Genomic DNA, 17567 nt, shown 5'->3' with positions numbered 1-17567 from the left:
CCCTACAATGGCCTCTAAGTGTTCAAGTGAAAAGAAGAGTCTCATGTCTCTCACTTTAAATCAAAAGCTAGAAATGATTAAGCTTAGTGAGGAAAGCATGTTGAAAGCCAAGATAGGCCAAAAGCTAGGCCTCCTGCACCAAACAGTTAGCCAAGTTGTGAATGCAAAGTTCTTGAAGGAAATTAAAAGTGCTACTCCAGTGAACACAGGAATGATAAGAAAGCATAACGGCCTTATTGCGGAAATGGAGAAAGTTTTAGTGGTCTGGACAGAGGATCAAACCAGCCACAACATTCCCTTAAGCCAAAGCCTAATTCAGAGCAAGGTCCTAACTCTCTTCAATTCTATGAAGGCTGGGAGAGGTTAGGAAGCAGGAGAAGAAAAGTTGAAAGCTAGCAGAGGTTGGTTCATGAGTTTTAAGGAAAGAAACCATCTCTATAACATAAAAGTTCAAGGTGAAGCAGCAACTGCTGATGTAGAAGCTGCAGCAAGTTACCCAGAAGATTTAGCTAAGATAATTAATGAAGGTGGCTACACTAAACAACAGATTTTCAATATAGACGAAACAGTCTTTTATTGGAAAAAAGATGCCATCTAGGACTTTCATAGCTAGAGATGAGAAGTCAATGTCTGGCTTCAAAGCTTCAAAGGACAGGCTGACTCTCTTGTTAGGGGCTCATGCAGCTGGTGATTTTAAGTTGAAGACAATGTTCATTTACCATTCTGAAAATCCTAGGGCCCTTAAGAATTATGCCAAATCTACTCTGCCTATGCTCTATAAATGGAACAACAAAGCCTGGATGAGAGAACATCTGTTTACAACATGGTTTACTGAATACTTTAAGCCCACTGTTGAGACCTACTGCTCAGAAAAAAGATTCCTTTCAAAATATTACTGTTCACTGACAAGGCACCTGGTCACCCAAGGGCTCTGATGGAGATGTACAATGAGATGAACGTTGTTTTCATGACTGCTAATACAACATCCATTCTGCAGCCCATGAATCAACGAGTAATTTCAACTTTCAAGTCTTACTGTTTAAGAAATAAACTTCATAAGGCTATAGCTGCTATAGACAGTGATTCCTCTGATGGATCTGGGCAAAGTAAATTAAAACCCTTATGAAAGGATTCACCATTCAGATGCCATTAAGAACATTCATGATTCATGAGAAGAGGTCAAAATATCAACATTAACAGGGGTTTGGAAGAAGCTGATTCTAATCCTCATGGACGACTTTGAGGGGTTCAAGACTTCATTTGAGGAAGCAACTGTAAATGTGGTAGAAATAGCAAGAGAACTAGAATTAGAAGTGGAGCCTCAAGAGGTGACTGAATCGCTGCAATGAGGAGTTGCTTCTAATGGATGAGCAAAGAAATTGGGTTCTTGACATGGATTCTACTCCTGGTAAAGATGCTATAGAGATTGTTGAAACGACAACAAAGGATTTAGAATATTACATAAACTTAGTCGATTAAGCAGCAGCAGGGTTTGAGAGGACTGACTCCAATTTTGAAGGAAGTTCTACTGTGGATAAAATGCTTTACAACTGCAATGCATGCAACAGAGAAATTATTCGTGAAAGAAGAACCAATCAATGTGGCAAACTTCATTGTAGTCTTATTTAAAAAAATTACCACAGCCATCCCAACCATCAGCTACCACCACCCTGATCAGTCAGCAGCCATCAACATCAAGGCCAGATCCTCCACCAGCAAAAAGATAACTCACTGAAGCTCAAATGATGGTCAGCATTTTTTGGCAATAAAGCATTTTTTAATTATGGTATGTATATTGTCTTTTTAGACACAATGCTATTGCACACTTTACAGACTACAGTATAGTGTAAACATAACTATTATATGCACCGGGAAACCAAAAAGTTGGTGTGACTTCGCTTTATTGCGATGTTTGCTTTATTGTGGTGGTCTGGAACTGAACCCACAATATCTCCCAAGGCATGCCTGTATTCCAACATAAGTAAAATATAAGTCCTGAAAAAAAGAGGAATGGGGCATAAAAAAATATGGGAAGACATTATGGGAAAAAACTTCCAAAATTTGATGAAAAAACATTAACTTGCATATCCAAGAACTTACTAAACCACAAAAGATTAAAAACAAACTAAACAAGAATGACAACTAAATAAAACATAGTCAAAATCCAAACACAAAGGAAAAATCTTAAAAGCATCAAAAAGGCCCATCCCGGTGGTGTAGTGGTTAAGTCCTCACACTCTGCTTCGGCAGCTCAGGGTTCACAGGTTCAGATCCCAGGCGCAGACCTACACCACTCATCAAGCCATGCTGTGGTGACATCCCACATACAAACAGAGGAAGACTGGCACAGATGTTAGCTCAGGGTCACTCTTCCTCAAGCACAAAAAGGAATATTAGAAACTAACGTTAGCTCAGGGCCAGTCTTCCTCACCAAAGACAAAAAAAAATAAACATAAAAAGATTTCTGAAACACATTTCTAAATGACACATGGATAAAACAATAATCAAAAGAAAAAATAAAAGTATTTCTAACTGAATAAAAAGGAGAGTAAACTAAAACTGCTTTAGGAAGAAATTTATAGCACTAAATGCCTACATTCAAAAAGAAGAAAGATCTCAAAACAGTAACAATCAATAAATTTGATCAACCTCTAGTCAGATTGATCTGGAAAAAGAGAGAAGAAAAATTATTAGTATCACAAATGAGAGAGGTGATATCACTACAGGCTCCTCAGAAATTTAAGTGAAATTAAGGGAACAACTTTATATCAATAAATTTGACAGTTCAGATGAAACAGACAATTCCTTGATGGATACAAACGTACCAAAGCTCATCAAAGAACAAAGAGATAACCTAAACAACCCTATATCCATTAAAGAAATTTAATTTGTATCTAAAAACATCCCTACAAAGAAAATTCCACATCTAGATAACTGTACTAATAAATTTTAGCAATCATTCAAAGAATAAATAATAATTCTATACAAATGTCTCAAGAAAACTGAACAGTAGGAATACTTTCCAAATCATTCTATGAGGCCGGCATTTACTCTGACATTTTAATCAATAGACTTCGAGTAAAGCAGATTACCCTCCATAATGTGTGTGGCTTCATCCAATCAGTTGAAGGACTTAATAGAAAAAAGACTGACTTCCCTAGAAGAAGAGGGAATTCTGCCAGCAGATTGTCTTTAGACTCAAACTGCAACATCCAGCCTGCCAGCCCACCCTGCAAATTTTGGACTTGTCAGCCTCCACAATCACATGAGCCAATTCCTTAAAGTAAATCTCAATGTCTCTCTGTCTCTCTTTCTGTTTCATACACACACATCCTTCCGGTTCTGTTTCTCTGAAGAACTCTGAAAATACACTCCCTAAAGGTCATCTTCTATCTTATACAGAATAAGTATTGAAAGGTACCAAAAAAAGGATCTGTAATAGAGAAATGATGTGGGAAATTTATTATAACTAGATCATTAAATTAGTTACTGTAGCTGATCATCCAGCAAAGTAGTTGTTAAGTTTTTGCGGCCCCAAAGCATTCTCATTAAATGAAAGAGCTAAAACAAAAGTATTCTGTCATGTTATTGATGATTGTTATGGACTGAATGTGTGCCCCCTAATTCATACATTAAAACCCTAACCCCCAACGTGGCTGTATTTGGAGATGAGGCCTTTAAGGAAGTTATTAGGATTAAATAGCATCCTGGAGTAGGTGATTTGATAAGATTAGTATCCTTATAAAAAGAGACCAAAGAGCTTGCTCTCTCTTTCTGTCTGTACACACACAAAGAGGTCATATGAACATACAGCAAGAAGATGGCTATCTGCAACCCAAAGGAAGAGCCCTCACCAGACACCAACCCTACTAGCACCTTCATCTTGGAATTCCAGTCTCCAGAACTGTGAGAGAATAAATTTGTTGTTTAAGCCACCAGGTCTATGGCATTTTGTTATGGCAGCCTGAGTAGGCTAATACAATAATGATTTGGGATTAGGGGTGGAGGAAATGATATTTTAAAGGGAGGATAGAGATCTTCTTTTGGATCACAATTGAATACTACTATTCTAGGACCTAAAGATAACTCTGCTAAAGAATTTGACCTTACAATAGCTGTAAAACAGCACTAACCATTCAAAATACTGGAATGATTTGCCCGAGCCATCTTCACAAATTAAATAGCCTCTATAATTAAAGCTTTCTTCAAAAAATGTGAAATAAAGGGGTCTTATCTCTTAACTAATTTTATAATATAAGATCCAGTAATACTTTTCATATCTAATAATCTTTCTATCATTTCCAAACTAATCTCTTATATTAAATATATTAAAACTCTTGACATATTAAACTCTTACCGTATCCCATTCCTTTGGTCAAAGGCAGGTATCATAGAGTTAGGATGTTCTGACATTAACGCAACAAGCAGCTGTAGGACATCCATTAGATTGTCATCCTAAAATCATTTTAGAAATTTTTTTTAAAATAAGGAAAAAAACTTATTTGAACACTGAATACCTCTGAAACAACAGAAATTTCAACTTCAAAAACAAGCAGACATGTATACAATATATACTTGTTTTTAACAAATTGTTTCTTTATATATACATATTCATCTGTATAAATCAAAATATACACCACCAAATAGTCAAATAATTTCTTAATCAAAAAAATAAAATAGTTCTTATACTGTATCAAGACTTCCTAAAACATATTCTATAGATATTGCAGACTTAACAGGTTTTTTTTTTAAATCTTTTTTTAAAAGTTTATATATCAAGAAATTGGGATGAAGGGGGAACTGAATTGTTCTTTTTTTACCACAGCAAGACATATTAGAGCCTTTAATATGCTAATAGATACTGTGAATCTGGTGGTAGTGTTGGGGGCAACATACTCTGTATCATCCTAAACTTATTTTACCTGGACCACCTTGTTCACTGAGCCTGTCAAGAAATTAGTTCCAAAAGAAGACATTTTGGGAATGAAAACTGGACAATTCTCATATATTAACTGTTGTCAGTATTAAAAATAGAGATGATCAATAACTGTTTATTGAGTCAACATACTACTGTCTATGGTATAACTTGATAACATTTACAGAACAGCACAGGAGTATATAGGAGTTCTGAAATCTAACAAAAATTTCAGGAAAATCCTTCACAACCTTGGTTGAATAGTCCCATATGTATGTATATCAGTAGGGCCAATCTGGGCAACACTGACCCCAAGAGGTAAAAGGAGGCAGCAGCTGGTTATCTCTTTGGCCCTGCCTCGAGATTTTCATTCACTGTGTTTAACTTGTGCTGTAGCAGTACCTGAATGCCTAATTCTCAATATGCTAAGTAAAATGATCACGAGCTAGGGCACTGAGCCTTTGGAAAAGTGTTATGTGAAGAACCTGCAAGATCTATGAACAGATTCAGAGAAAAAAGAAGATCACTGTGACTTCCAGTTTCTCTGTTATGAAGTACTTCGGTCCCTTAGGGATTAACAAAATAATCACATATAATAACAGGTTACTAGGAAATTCAATTGAAAATCTTCAACTATTACATTGGGTCAGGAAAATCTAAAAATATAATATAATACTCTACTCAAGAGGAAAAAGAAATCAAAATCATTAATGTTTGAGTCAAATATGATCCAGTCAAGAAATTTAATCCACTCTTTTCTGCCCCAATTAACAAAGATGGGTCCAAATAATCTCTCTCATTTATTAATGATTAAAGAAGGTACTATTTCGTACTATAACAGATATTTATTAAGTCACAAGACATGAATTATAACATAGAAATATAAATTATCATTTAAAATATTGTGCTTTACATGAAATTCCATTAATTTCCAAATTTTACTTATTTTAAACACATTTAATCAGATTATTTAGTTAGATTACATATGGCATATATTATATTTTCCCAATGATAAAAAATAAAGAAAAAAAAACCCAGGGCATTTCAACCTATTTATTTTTCAACCTCTTTTTCAACCACATAATTTTAAATCCCATTACAAATGAGTTAACAGTATTTGAACATGCAAAATCAGTGGGAAACTTGCGTTATGAATTTAAAAATCCAATCATTTTTAATCATTTTAAATGAAGGTTGCTAAGATTTAGTTCCTACATAAATTTACTCATAGTTATATCATTAATGAAATATTTCTTTAAATTTTTTTTACTTTTAAAAAAAGCCCATAATACAGCATCAAGAAATGAAATCCCAAAATATAAAATTCAGATATTACCTCATGCATAGTGAGCAGGTAATTAAGAATGGCCTGCAGTTCATCTTCCTTTACTCCAGAATCCTTTAAAAATATAATACAAGTATCTTACAGTTGCATATAAAAAACTTTTTAAAAAGGGAAATTATATATATAGATTTATCAACTTGGTCAGTTCCTATAAATATAAAAAGATAATGTAATATAGAATCTAAATTTAAAGTAAAAATTGGGGGAAGCACTAAAAACATGCAGTATTCAAGGCTGTGTAGAAGTCAAAAGAGATGTGACATCAGTATCCTGTTTCAGCACCTTATATGATAACCTATCTAGTAAAGCTGTAGAATCCTGAAGAAAGCAAACATAATAACTAGTGATAAATAAAAGAGTATTATCCACAGCTATCACTTCTCTAATACAGAGGACAACTTTTCTATTTATTTTTTCTACTAAATTTGGAGAGTAAACTGAACAGTTTCTAAAATTACTGAGTTAAAATGGCAGGTACTAAAAACTGAGTAGTAATTTCACCAGGAAAAACACTGCACTTTCAAATATAAACTCAGTATGAAAATTTTTAACCTACTCTATCAATTTATTAATCATAAAACAAAGCAGCAATCTCAAAAAAGAACAGTAAGAAAGAATTAGGAAACAAAAACACACTAGGAAAGAATAGAAAAAGAGACAATTCAAGGGATAAATTTTTTAATAAATGGAAATAAGGTATCTGAGTCTGAAAGATATACTAAACGTTAGGTCCACGTACCATAATATTATGTGACTGCTAATAAAGCATTAAATTGTAAAGAATAAAAAATAAAATGATATAATAAAATATTGAAAAAAATACTGGCAGTGAATATATTTATATATTGCCATCTTATATTATAAACCAAAACACCTTCCTTAAAAATAATATTAAATTTTACTTTACCTATACGAGCCTGAAACGGGACACAGTGTAATCATTTCTAAAGGCTGATACACCTATATGCTACATTTATAAAGGAAAATTATTTCTCAAAATCTGAATGTCAGTTACAAAGAGCCCCTTAAAAATGAAATCTCCTTGAGGAGATTTGTTGACTATTGCATCACCAATGCCAAAACAATAGAAGTAATAGAAACTCAGTAAATACTTGATGAATGAAACAATGTATACACTTGAACTCCTACAGAAATTCATATAACCTATATTACAATTATCAATCTCCAACTCTGCAATAATGTATACTCATATATGCCTAAGAAAGAAGTACAGAAACCAAACATAGAAACAAATATCTTCTAAAGTATTTTCCAGTGTGTAACTCTAGAATAAACTCTAGAGTAAATAAACCGAGATTGTCTTTTATGTGAAATTATAAGTTACAATACACACATGCTATAGCATAAGAAATATAAACTCACCCTCATCACTAATTGCTTAATGAACATCAACAAGAATGCTCGTAGAGAAAGTATTTCTCTTTGATTAGGTCGTGGTCCATCTTTAAAAAAAAACAAACATATATACGCACTCATTTAGTATTTCAAAGACCTCAAAGTTAAGTATAAAATTCTCATTCCCAATAGTTTTTCCATTTATTCATAAGAAACATAAAGGTCAGTCTCCTAAAGAGTTTCATGCCTCTAGAAAGACAAGCATTCAATCTCACATGCAATTGTATATACAAGGCTCCAAATGTACAAAATGGGATATGCTGAAACTACAATAAAGAAGTCTGTTTTTGAATAAGGTCAAAGGAATTCCAAAACATAAAAATGAGGTAACAAATAAAATTTGTATTCAATAACAATATGTACTTATATTTTGTTTTAAAAGACTCTCTGGGAATGTTATTACAATAACACAAATTTACAAAGAAAAAAGCAAAAGAAAATCTAAAATTTATATGTGAATTTAGTACAAGAAAACTTTTTTCTACTGTTACCATTGTGTAAGCTAACAGAAAAATCTCAAAAAGTACAGCTCAATAAAGTATCGTTCATGAAGAAGGGAAACATTATGTTGACTACCTCTGACATCTCCTCCTCTTCTTAAACAAGTCCTTGGTCACACATGGCTCACATTAAAGTCAATTTTCATGTCTCAAACATATAATTCCCAAGTGGGAAGCTTTGAAACCAAACACTCATTGTTCTAAGATCCTAAGTTAGGTACCTGTTTGCCTTACATTTTGTGCAATTTTTCCCCCACTAATCATTATTTACAACTAGTTCCTAGACCACCAAAGCATAGGACCACCATGACCTGCAACAGATCAATTAAAACAGGAAGAAAATTGTTTAAAATTTGTTCCACATGACAACTCCTAGAAAAAGAATAGGTTACAGAGTTACAAAAGACTCCCAAAGTTTGCCAAGCTCTCTCACTTGAAGTATGAGACTTTCCCAGGGTCACTAATCAGTTATAAAATCAAGGCCAGAATATAAGACTATCACCCAGGACAGTACATGAAACACCTAGAGCACCATAAAATAGTCATCACGAAACTATGACCTAGTTCTAGATCCGCCACAACCTTGCCAGCTTAAACAGATCATATAACTTCTGTATGTCCTCAGAGCTTTCTAAATTATAGATAGCATATACTCTGAAAGAAAATTGAGCTTATTTTGAAAGAAATTAAAAAAAAGTATTGTACAAATATGAAACTTGTCTTTGTAAATCACTGAACAGCCAAAGCCTTAGAGTACAATCAGAATGTATGTTGTACGACTCTCCAGCATCTGTTTCCTGATTTCAAGCAACAGCCTTTAATTTTTATCAAAGGATCGAACCCATCCTCACTCTAAAATCACATGTTTTGCAGGTGGGAAGGGCCTCTATGTCTGGGCAATCTGAAGAATACCTGCCACATAGATGGGCACATGATGCAATCAGAGCCAATGAGCAATAAAGAGACTTTTGCTAGAATTGCTTGATACAAGGAGATGCTCTTTTGCTGGACTTAAAGTTGTGAGGATGTAAAAGGTCAAGAGGCTGCTTGCTACTACAAAGGGAGAGAATACATGAAAAGAGCCAACACAGAAGAACTAGGAAATGGAGAGACAAATTGGATCTGAGGGCCATATTCTGAACCCTTGCACCAAGTTCTACGAAACTGCCAGTTTACATGAGCTGATTAACTCCCTTGTATGATGTAAGCCAGTTTGAAGCAGGTTTTGCAATACTTACAATCAAAAGAGCCACTATGTGTCAGATTTTTATTTCGACCCCTTCCTCAAACTGCGGACATGATGATTGAGTATTATCCTTCCAGTAATTTAGTCCTGATTATACAGGAAAATAATTACTGAAATTCTGTAATTTCATTATATTATTTATTAGAAGCACATACTCACTACTTCTGCAGGAAGTCTCCATCTCTCAAAAAACACTTTTTTCAATGATCCTTGTTGTAATAATTGGCCTCAGCATCAATACCAGTTGCTAATATAGAATTTCTTCTCATTTTCAGTGCCTTAACACAATTATTCTAATCATATTTGCTCCCCAAATAAGTCATACCAGCAAAAGTAGCATCCCTCTATAGAAATAGCAAGTTATTAACCTCTGGCAACCACAATTTAGAAGAAACTATTAAAATTACCAACAAGATTAAAATAAAATTTTGCCATAATAAGATTTAGAAAAACTTCCAGAGTAATGTAATAGCATTGGCTAAAAAAAAAAAAAAAAAAAAAAAAAAGAAAATCCTGATTTGCCATATGTATGACATAATATATAGACAGAGACGGTATACCTAATCCTTTTGGGGTAATACCACTTCGATCCTGAGGGTTCACTGCCCAGTAGTAGTACTTCAGTGTATGCATGATGAGAAGCACTGTTCCAACTCTCCGAATGGCATTATATATGTTGACTGTACCAATGAATTCCGTGGAGAGGTAAGTGTAGAGTGTCATCTGAACCTAGAGAATCAAAATGAAGATCTTCAAGTAAAGAAGTAGACCATCATTTTATCCCTGTTTCCAGTAATACCCTCAGGCTGCTTTACTTGGACCATACATGTTCCAAATATGAAGATGCTGAGCTTGATAATAACATCCATGTTAAGAGGTAACACATATCCACTGACACACGTGCACAAGCACACACACTCCTTATAAAGCTAAACCGAGTAAATTTATCTTTTACAGTAGCATTATAAACACCCCCAATTACATCAAATTTTTGCAGCACTATTCCATGGAAAAAACTGATTCCTATTTAGCAATCAGCAATTACTCATGAGCATGTGTAACTTTTTATAACAAACTTACTACTCCTGCTGTGCACAGTTCTTTTAAAAAGCTAGGAATTTTCTGTTTTAAAGAAAATCAGAAGCTAGAATAACTCCAAAAAAAAAACAAAAGAAAAAGGAAGTAGGAGTAACTCAAAAGATCACAAGTAGGAATAAGTCAAAAGAAAGAAAACCATACAAAAATGTGTAAAGCCTAACTTAAGAAATATTTATTAGAAAAACAGAATTCTGTTATAATAGCTCATTACTACAAAGACTGTAATCATAACATTACAGTCTCTAAACATGTTTATCAGCCCTGTCCCTCGATTAGGAAAGGATTCTACCAGTCTTATTTCTAAATAAACACATAAGAACTTATTAACTTCAAAATATAAGCTCTCAGAATGTAAGAAAAAGAATATAAGTGCTGCCCCACCCTGCACATTTCATCTTTTTTTGTGTGTGTGTGAGATCAGCCCTGTGCTAACATCTGCCAATCCTCCTCTTTTTTTGCTGAGGAAGACTGGCTCTGGGCTAACATCCGTGCCCATCTTCCTCCACTTTATATGGGACGCCGCCACAGCATGGCTTGCCAAGCAGTGCGTCAGTGTGCAACCAGGATCTGAACCGGCGAACCCCGGGCCGCCACAGCAGAGCGCACACACTCAACCGCCTGCGCCACCGGGCCAGCCCCTGCACATTTCATCTTAACACAAAATTTCAGTGAAATAATGGCTTTAAAATTTACCAACAACTATATTTTAGTACTTATGGCAGCAGAGAAGAAGGATAGCTTTTGCTCTACTCTCATGTCAAAATCAAGAATTTTTCATTTCATTGCTAGTAGATATACTCTATAAACTGAACAACTTTAAGAAGGGCACATATACTTTCCCCTTAGCCAAAGACCAACTACTCTTGATCATTTACAACTGAACATTTATGTTACCTTCCTGAACACTGAGGGCATTTGCATTTTCAACCCTGCAAGATACCTCAGTGTTACCTGGTGATTTCTTTAGAGTGAAAATTGAGTGCTATCTTCCAGATTTCCTATAAATAAATAATTAGGCTAAATGAATTAGGGAGTCATTCAGTAACCATATGTGGTAAAGAGTAGCAGATTTTGAACCCCTTAAAATTGAGGCTTAGAAGATGCTTGCAGTTCAGAAAACCATCTATATGCTATAATCTACTGACTTGCCGAAAAATAACATTATTTCGATGTAGCTACTGCTGTTCAAATGGATAGGCCCAGTTTACTTGTCATTGATGCTATGCAACACTTTCTATGACATGACTCAAATTCTTAACCATGCTATTTCAGTCACTGAGAAAATATTTACATCCACCTGTAGGCATAGCACTGTATTATACAATGGCATACACACTGTCCCTCAGTAGCTGAAATCTAGTTGAGAAGACAAAAAATACACACAAATTTAAGTGAAAAACCAAAGGTAATCAAGACACCTACTGAAACATAAGAAAAGTCACAGAGCAACATGTTGCAAAATGAGTGGCATAGAACTATTAAATACTATGAATTCAGAAGGCAGAGAAATTACTATAGGATAATCTAAAATAGTCAAGAAAAGCTTCACTAATAAAGTAGGTATCAAGGTAGGCTTTGAAGATAAGTAGTAGGATAGATAGACAGAACAAAAGAAGAAATTTTAAACAGGAAAAATGGTAGATGATACAAAAGGTTTTCCTAGATCTAGAACAATGGTCCTCAACTGTGGCTGTGCATTAAAATGCCTGAAAAACATTTTAAAAAAAATACTGATGTCTGGGCCCTGTCCCAGACCAATTAAATCAGAATCTAGGGTAGAGGGCATGAGATTCTGTTTCTGTTTTTTTTTTTAAATAACTTCTCCCCACTGATTCTACTGACAAGCAAGACTGGGAACCACTGCTCTAACACATCCTTTTTTTTTTTTTTTTTAAATATTATTTATTTATTTATTTTCCCCCCAAAGCCCCAGTAGACAGTTGTACGTCATAGTTGCACATCCTTCTAGTTGCCGTATGTGGGACGCAGCCTCAGCATGGCGGGAGAAGCGGCGCGCCGGTGCGCGCCCGGGATCCGAACCCGGGCCGCCAGCAGCGGAGCGCGCGCACTTAACCGCTAAGCCACGGGGCCGGCCCTAACACAACCTTTTGGTACCTGTCTAGCCATTGAAGATAATTGAGTTTTTAAGCTAGAAAGCCTAAAAAGGAGAATTGGCATGAAACTTAATACTAGAAAATGGACTACTTTATTCTTAAAAAAATGGAAAGCCATTACCAGTTTTGGGGCTAAGAAGTGATCTGATAAGAGTGAAATGTTAAAAACATATAAGAATTCTGGCCAAAAAGTGGTAAACAAAGATATGGAAAACTGGAGAAAGTCAGCCTCCATTGAGAATGATACTGTAGTAAAAGAAAAATGAATAGGATTTAACAGCAACATATTGAGATGAACAAAAATGGAGACTTCTAGATTATTCATATGCTAATTACAAATAAACCTTTCCTCATTCACTCATTATATAATCTAATAACTACACAAATTATGGTTAACATCTGTCTTCCCCATTAGACCTAAATTCTTTGAGGGCAGGAATCAGATCTGTCTTGTTCACTACTGTATCCATAGCGCACAGCATAAAGTAGCCACTAAACAAACGAAGGACTACTGTATACAGGAAAATTCATCTCTTTTGTTAGGCCGGTAAAAAGACTGTCTCCAAGCAGATCAATGATAAATGGATATTATAAATCACTGTGAGCACCTTTTTCCAAAAGTAAAAGTTGATTCATACATCCATACCCCCAACTTTTATAACCAGAAGTGAATTTATCATGAAGTTAATGAAGCTTAAACTTTATGCCCAATCATCTACACAGCTTCCTTCCAAGACTCTAAACCTAATTTTATATGCATTATATCGTATTCTTTTTCTTAAAAAGCTCCCCCTCTCCCAAACTGTATGAGCTTCTGTTCGAACCAACTTTGAATCTACCCTTTGTTGTAACTACTTTTATAATAAAATAAAAGTAGATATAACCCCTCATGGATACACAAAGCAGACAGCAGAAACAGAAGGAAAGTTTAATATTATCAAATCAATTGCAAACTATAAAAAGGAAATTAAAGAAAATTATTAACAAGGAAAAGGTAAGAAATTGAGTGTAATAATACTAGGAACTTAAGGAAATGATATAATAAAATTTTAAAAATATTCCCCTACAACTAAGTATCTAATAAGAGGCTTTTTGACAACATGAAAAGAGACCCAAAGCCTTACAAATATGCTGCTTCGTAAGACAAAAAAGTGTCTAGTAAAAGGTTTAAAAAGTAACTTGAAACAATCCTTAAAAAGAAATAAGACTGAGGGTCATAGAAGAGAAAGAGGTCAAATTTGAACCCAGAGAAAAAAAGCTACAACCTCCAGCTGCCTCCTTTGATTATTTCCAAATGGCAATCAGAGTCAGCAGCTGTTTTTCTCTTTAACATTTAAAAGACCAGCTGAAAATAAGATACTATGACTCTAGAATAGCAAAAAAAGCCTGCAGAAATGTTTTTCTGACAACTAGAATAAGTATGTGCTATTCCAACCTAAATAATGAAAAACACTGCAGGTGGACCAAAAGGGAGAGGAGAAGAAATAAATGGGTTTGAAATAACACAACTTCTAATAAAAACTGCAGATAGGACAGATACAATTATGCAATTTAATAAAAATTTCTGTTTCAAGTTCTACTTACCACCACTATTAACATTTTTAGGACAATTTTTTTTTTTTTTTGTGAGGAACATCAGCCCTGAGCTAACATCCGTGCTAACCCTCCTCTTTTTGCTGAGGAAGACCAGCTCTGAGCTAACATCTATTGCCAATCCTCCTCCTTTTTTTTCCCCAAAGCCCCTGTAGATAGTTGTATGTCATAGTTGCACATCCTTCTAGTTGCTGTATGTGGGACACCGCCTCAGCATGGCCGGAGAAGCGGTGCATCAGCGCGTGCCCGGGCTCCGAACCCGGGCCGCCAGTAGCGGAGCACACACACTTAACTGCTAAGCCACCAGGCCGGCCCTATCAAAGGTTTTATTTGTATACTTTATCACAAATTCACTTATGTTCACTTAGAAGTAATTGGTTTGTTCTTACAGTACTAAATAAATTATTGTGTACAAATATAATTGTATTTACTAATTTGAATTAATATGAAATTAAAATGATTAAATGAGAGCAGTATGTCATGGAAGCCTTCAGAAAACGTGACATTTCAGCTGTTCCTGTAAGAAGTAAACTCAGGAGTTCATCATGCTGGTGAAAGGGATATGTACGTAAGGAAGAAGGAGAGTGAACATGGTTAGTTACAGAATGAAAAAATATATACATTTATATAATGTATACACACATAGATATGTATGTATATTTGCAATAGAACAGAGCTACAGTTGATAGGAAACATTATATTTACGTTGGAACTGTCCAATTTTGATTTATATTTTGTAAATCAATCTCAAATAAAATTTTATTTGATTTAATGACAAAAAATAAAGACTATGGTGCTGTTTTTTAAAAATACTGAGGGGGGGGGCCGGCCCCGTGGCTTAGCAGTTAAGCGCACACGCTCCGCTACTGGTGGCCCGGGGTTCGGATCCCAGGAGCGCACCAATGCACTGCTTCTCCGGCCATGCTGAGGCCACGTCCCACATACAGCAACTAGTAGGATTTGCAACTACGACATACAACTATCTACTGGGGCTTTGGGGGAAAAAAAGGAGGAGGATTGGCAATAGATGTTAGCTCAGAGCCGGTCTTCCTCAGCAAAAAAAAAAAAAAAGAGGAGGATTACCATGGATGTTAGCTCAGGGCTGATCTTCCTCACAAAAAAAAAAAAAAAATACTGAGGGGGAGGGGGAGGAAGAGGGAGAGATATACTGACTTGGAAATTTACCTAAAAAGAAAATAAGTATGCTTAGTCAAAACATGCGATACACTGAAATCATACATAATAGCACATAACAGGATAAAAGAAAATCCTCATAATTATCACTCTTCTCAAGTACAAAAACTTAGTAAAGATAGTAAAACAAAATCAATACATATATTACCTTGGCTGGGGTGTGAATCCATATAGCTGGGTTAAGAAGAATGTGATCACACAATTGCTTGAGTAAGGGCATCCCATTCTGCAGATTACTCAGATATTTTGAAAATGCAAGGCAAAGTTCAAGTACTGCTCTGCTGACATGGGATTTGGAAGACTGCAAAAAAAAAGAATTTCAAAGGTCACTACCAACACACAAGGCAAGGTAAATAAACTAAAGGCTGTCAATACCAGAAAAAAGCTGGCCAACAGACTATGCTCAAAGTTAAAGATGCCATGAGACTCAATACCACATTTCCCTAATAAAGCAATGGGGGCAAGGGGCTTAGGTAATTTTACATAACCAAGGAGACACACTTGCAGACAGAATTTCTCAACCACTTAGCAGACCAAGTCAACGGAATGCAAATTAAGAATCAAAAATGTAAAGTATTTCATACTTCACCTTTTCAAGACTATATCCTATTACCAAGAAGCCCTTGCAGGCAAGCATCTGCTCCTGCATAGCAATTGAGTTCTTCAACAACTCCATGATAAAAGCCAGCAAAGTTGAACTGGGAATAAGAATAAAGGCAATGGTTTGAAAAAACATATTCTATTAAAAAAAAGTTAGATGCAGTCTTTCATTCATTATTTATTAAGTTAATAAAAAGTTCTCTATTTCAAGGAAACTGATTCTACTAAAATTGCCTCCAACATTATTTCAGGACTAGAATCTACTCAAATATTTATTTAATATACTTTATCACAAACATATTAATAAGTGAATTACTTAGAAACAATATGACAAACATGGACGAAATAGAGAAAAATTAACGATGTCCAAAAACAAGTAATAAAATGGCTAACATAAGTATATTAAAGCCTTAAAGAAGAGATGTAACTTGGATCAGCAAGTATATTCAATTTTGGAGAGTTAGAGGACAAACAGAAGGACAAGATATGCGGAGCAAACACACTAGGGTAGAAATCCTCAAAATGTGTTAGGGCTCCAGACTGGTCTAATTTGAATGCAACAGAGTGTTCATAAAGGGGAAAATAAGAAAGTAAAGTTAAGCTGGAGACAAACTAAAGTCCTCAAACACTAATTTAAGAATTTTGTTTACTATTCCAATAGGAAACTTGTAATTCAACAGTCGAGAAGACTTTTAAAATGAACAGGGGCCACAGCCACGCTCCCATCCTCACAACTTTTAGAGACACTTAAAATGAAACGGAATAAGGTCAGCTGTTACCTCCTTCTCAAAGGCTCTGAGACATTCCCACCAAGAAAGAGAGAGCATAACTGGAAGCCAACCTCCTCCACAAAAGTGCTTTAACTGTCAGCAATTCCAATACAGAGGGTGAAAAATAAATATAAAAAAAAGGTAATCAAGAAAAAAATAACTGAGCCCTGTTACAAAAGTTTTAGACCAGGATGCAAAAAAATTTTATGAGGTAGTAATACATCAAGGATAATTTTATTTTAATTTTTTAACATAGTCAATAACTACTAGATTTGATATCTCGTTCCTTTTAAAAAAAATAAGCCATTGTGTTGCCTAAAAATCATCTGGAGAAATTACATCATCAAATATATACATTGATAGCAGACTGCAAGTTATGTACAAAAGAAGAAATCAGAGAGAGAATTTCAAAAAGGGAGAATGGAAAACATAAAAATTAAACCTAATTACTTTACTATAAATGGTTTCACTAGAACGTACATCCATGAAAAATTCATTTAGACATCCTCTCCAACATTTTATAACTCATCCTAGAATTCATGCGTCTGTACCTTTTTTAGCCTCAACACCACAACAGAGCAGACAAATGTGCCAAATATACCATCAAAAAAGAAAAATCATCTATTATATAACATCATCCAAACTTTTAGATTTCAATTAGTTACATGCAATCAATAATAAATATGAAAAGCCAAATTCCCATAATAAATCACTGCCAAATAACAATTTAAAATATTTTTAAATTAGAATGTTAGACAAAAATGTATTCATTTATG

General features: G+C 34.8%; 1 protein-coding gene across 6 annotated transcripts in view; it reads right to left on the bottom strand.

The window, feature by feature from the left end:
- Window positions 1–17567, bottom strand: part of LRBA (LPS responsive beige-like anchor protein) — a 718950-nt gene that overhangs the window by 592859 nt on the left and 108524 nt on the right. For all 6 annotated transcript variants that reach the window (XM_087437546.1, XM_087437548.1, XM_087437549.1 and 3 more), the window contains exons 12-17: window positions 16011–16119; window positions 15570–15722; window positions 9983–10151; window positions 7644–7723; window positions 6252–6314; window positions 4358–4455 (exon numbers count right to left, since the gene is read on the bottom strand). In XM_087437546.1, the coding sequence (XP_087293672.1) occupies window positions 4358–4455; window positions 6252–6314; window positions 7644–7723; window positions 9983–10151; window positions 15570–15722; window positions 16011–16119 (672 nt within the window). The remainder of the gene's footprint in view (window positions 1–4357; window positions 4456–6251; window positions 6315–7643; window positions 7724–9982; window positions 10152–15569; window positions 15723–16010; window positions 16120–17567) is intronic.

This window comes from Ceratotherium simum, chromosome 12 (genome assembly GCF_057802395.1).
Source record: "Ceratotherium simum simum isolate JZ-2026a chromosome 12, ASM5780239v1, whole genome shotgun sequence".
Classification (NCBI taxonomy): domain Eukaryota; kingdom Metazoa; phylum Chordata; class Mammalia; order Perissodactyla; family Rhinocerotidae; genus Ceratotherium; species Ceratotherium simum.
Note: the sequence above shows the minus strand (reverse complement) of the source record. Positions and strands in the feature narration are given on the sequence as shown.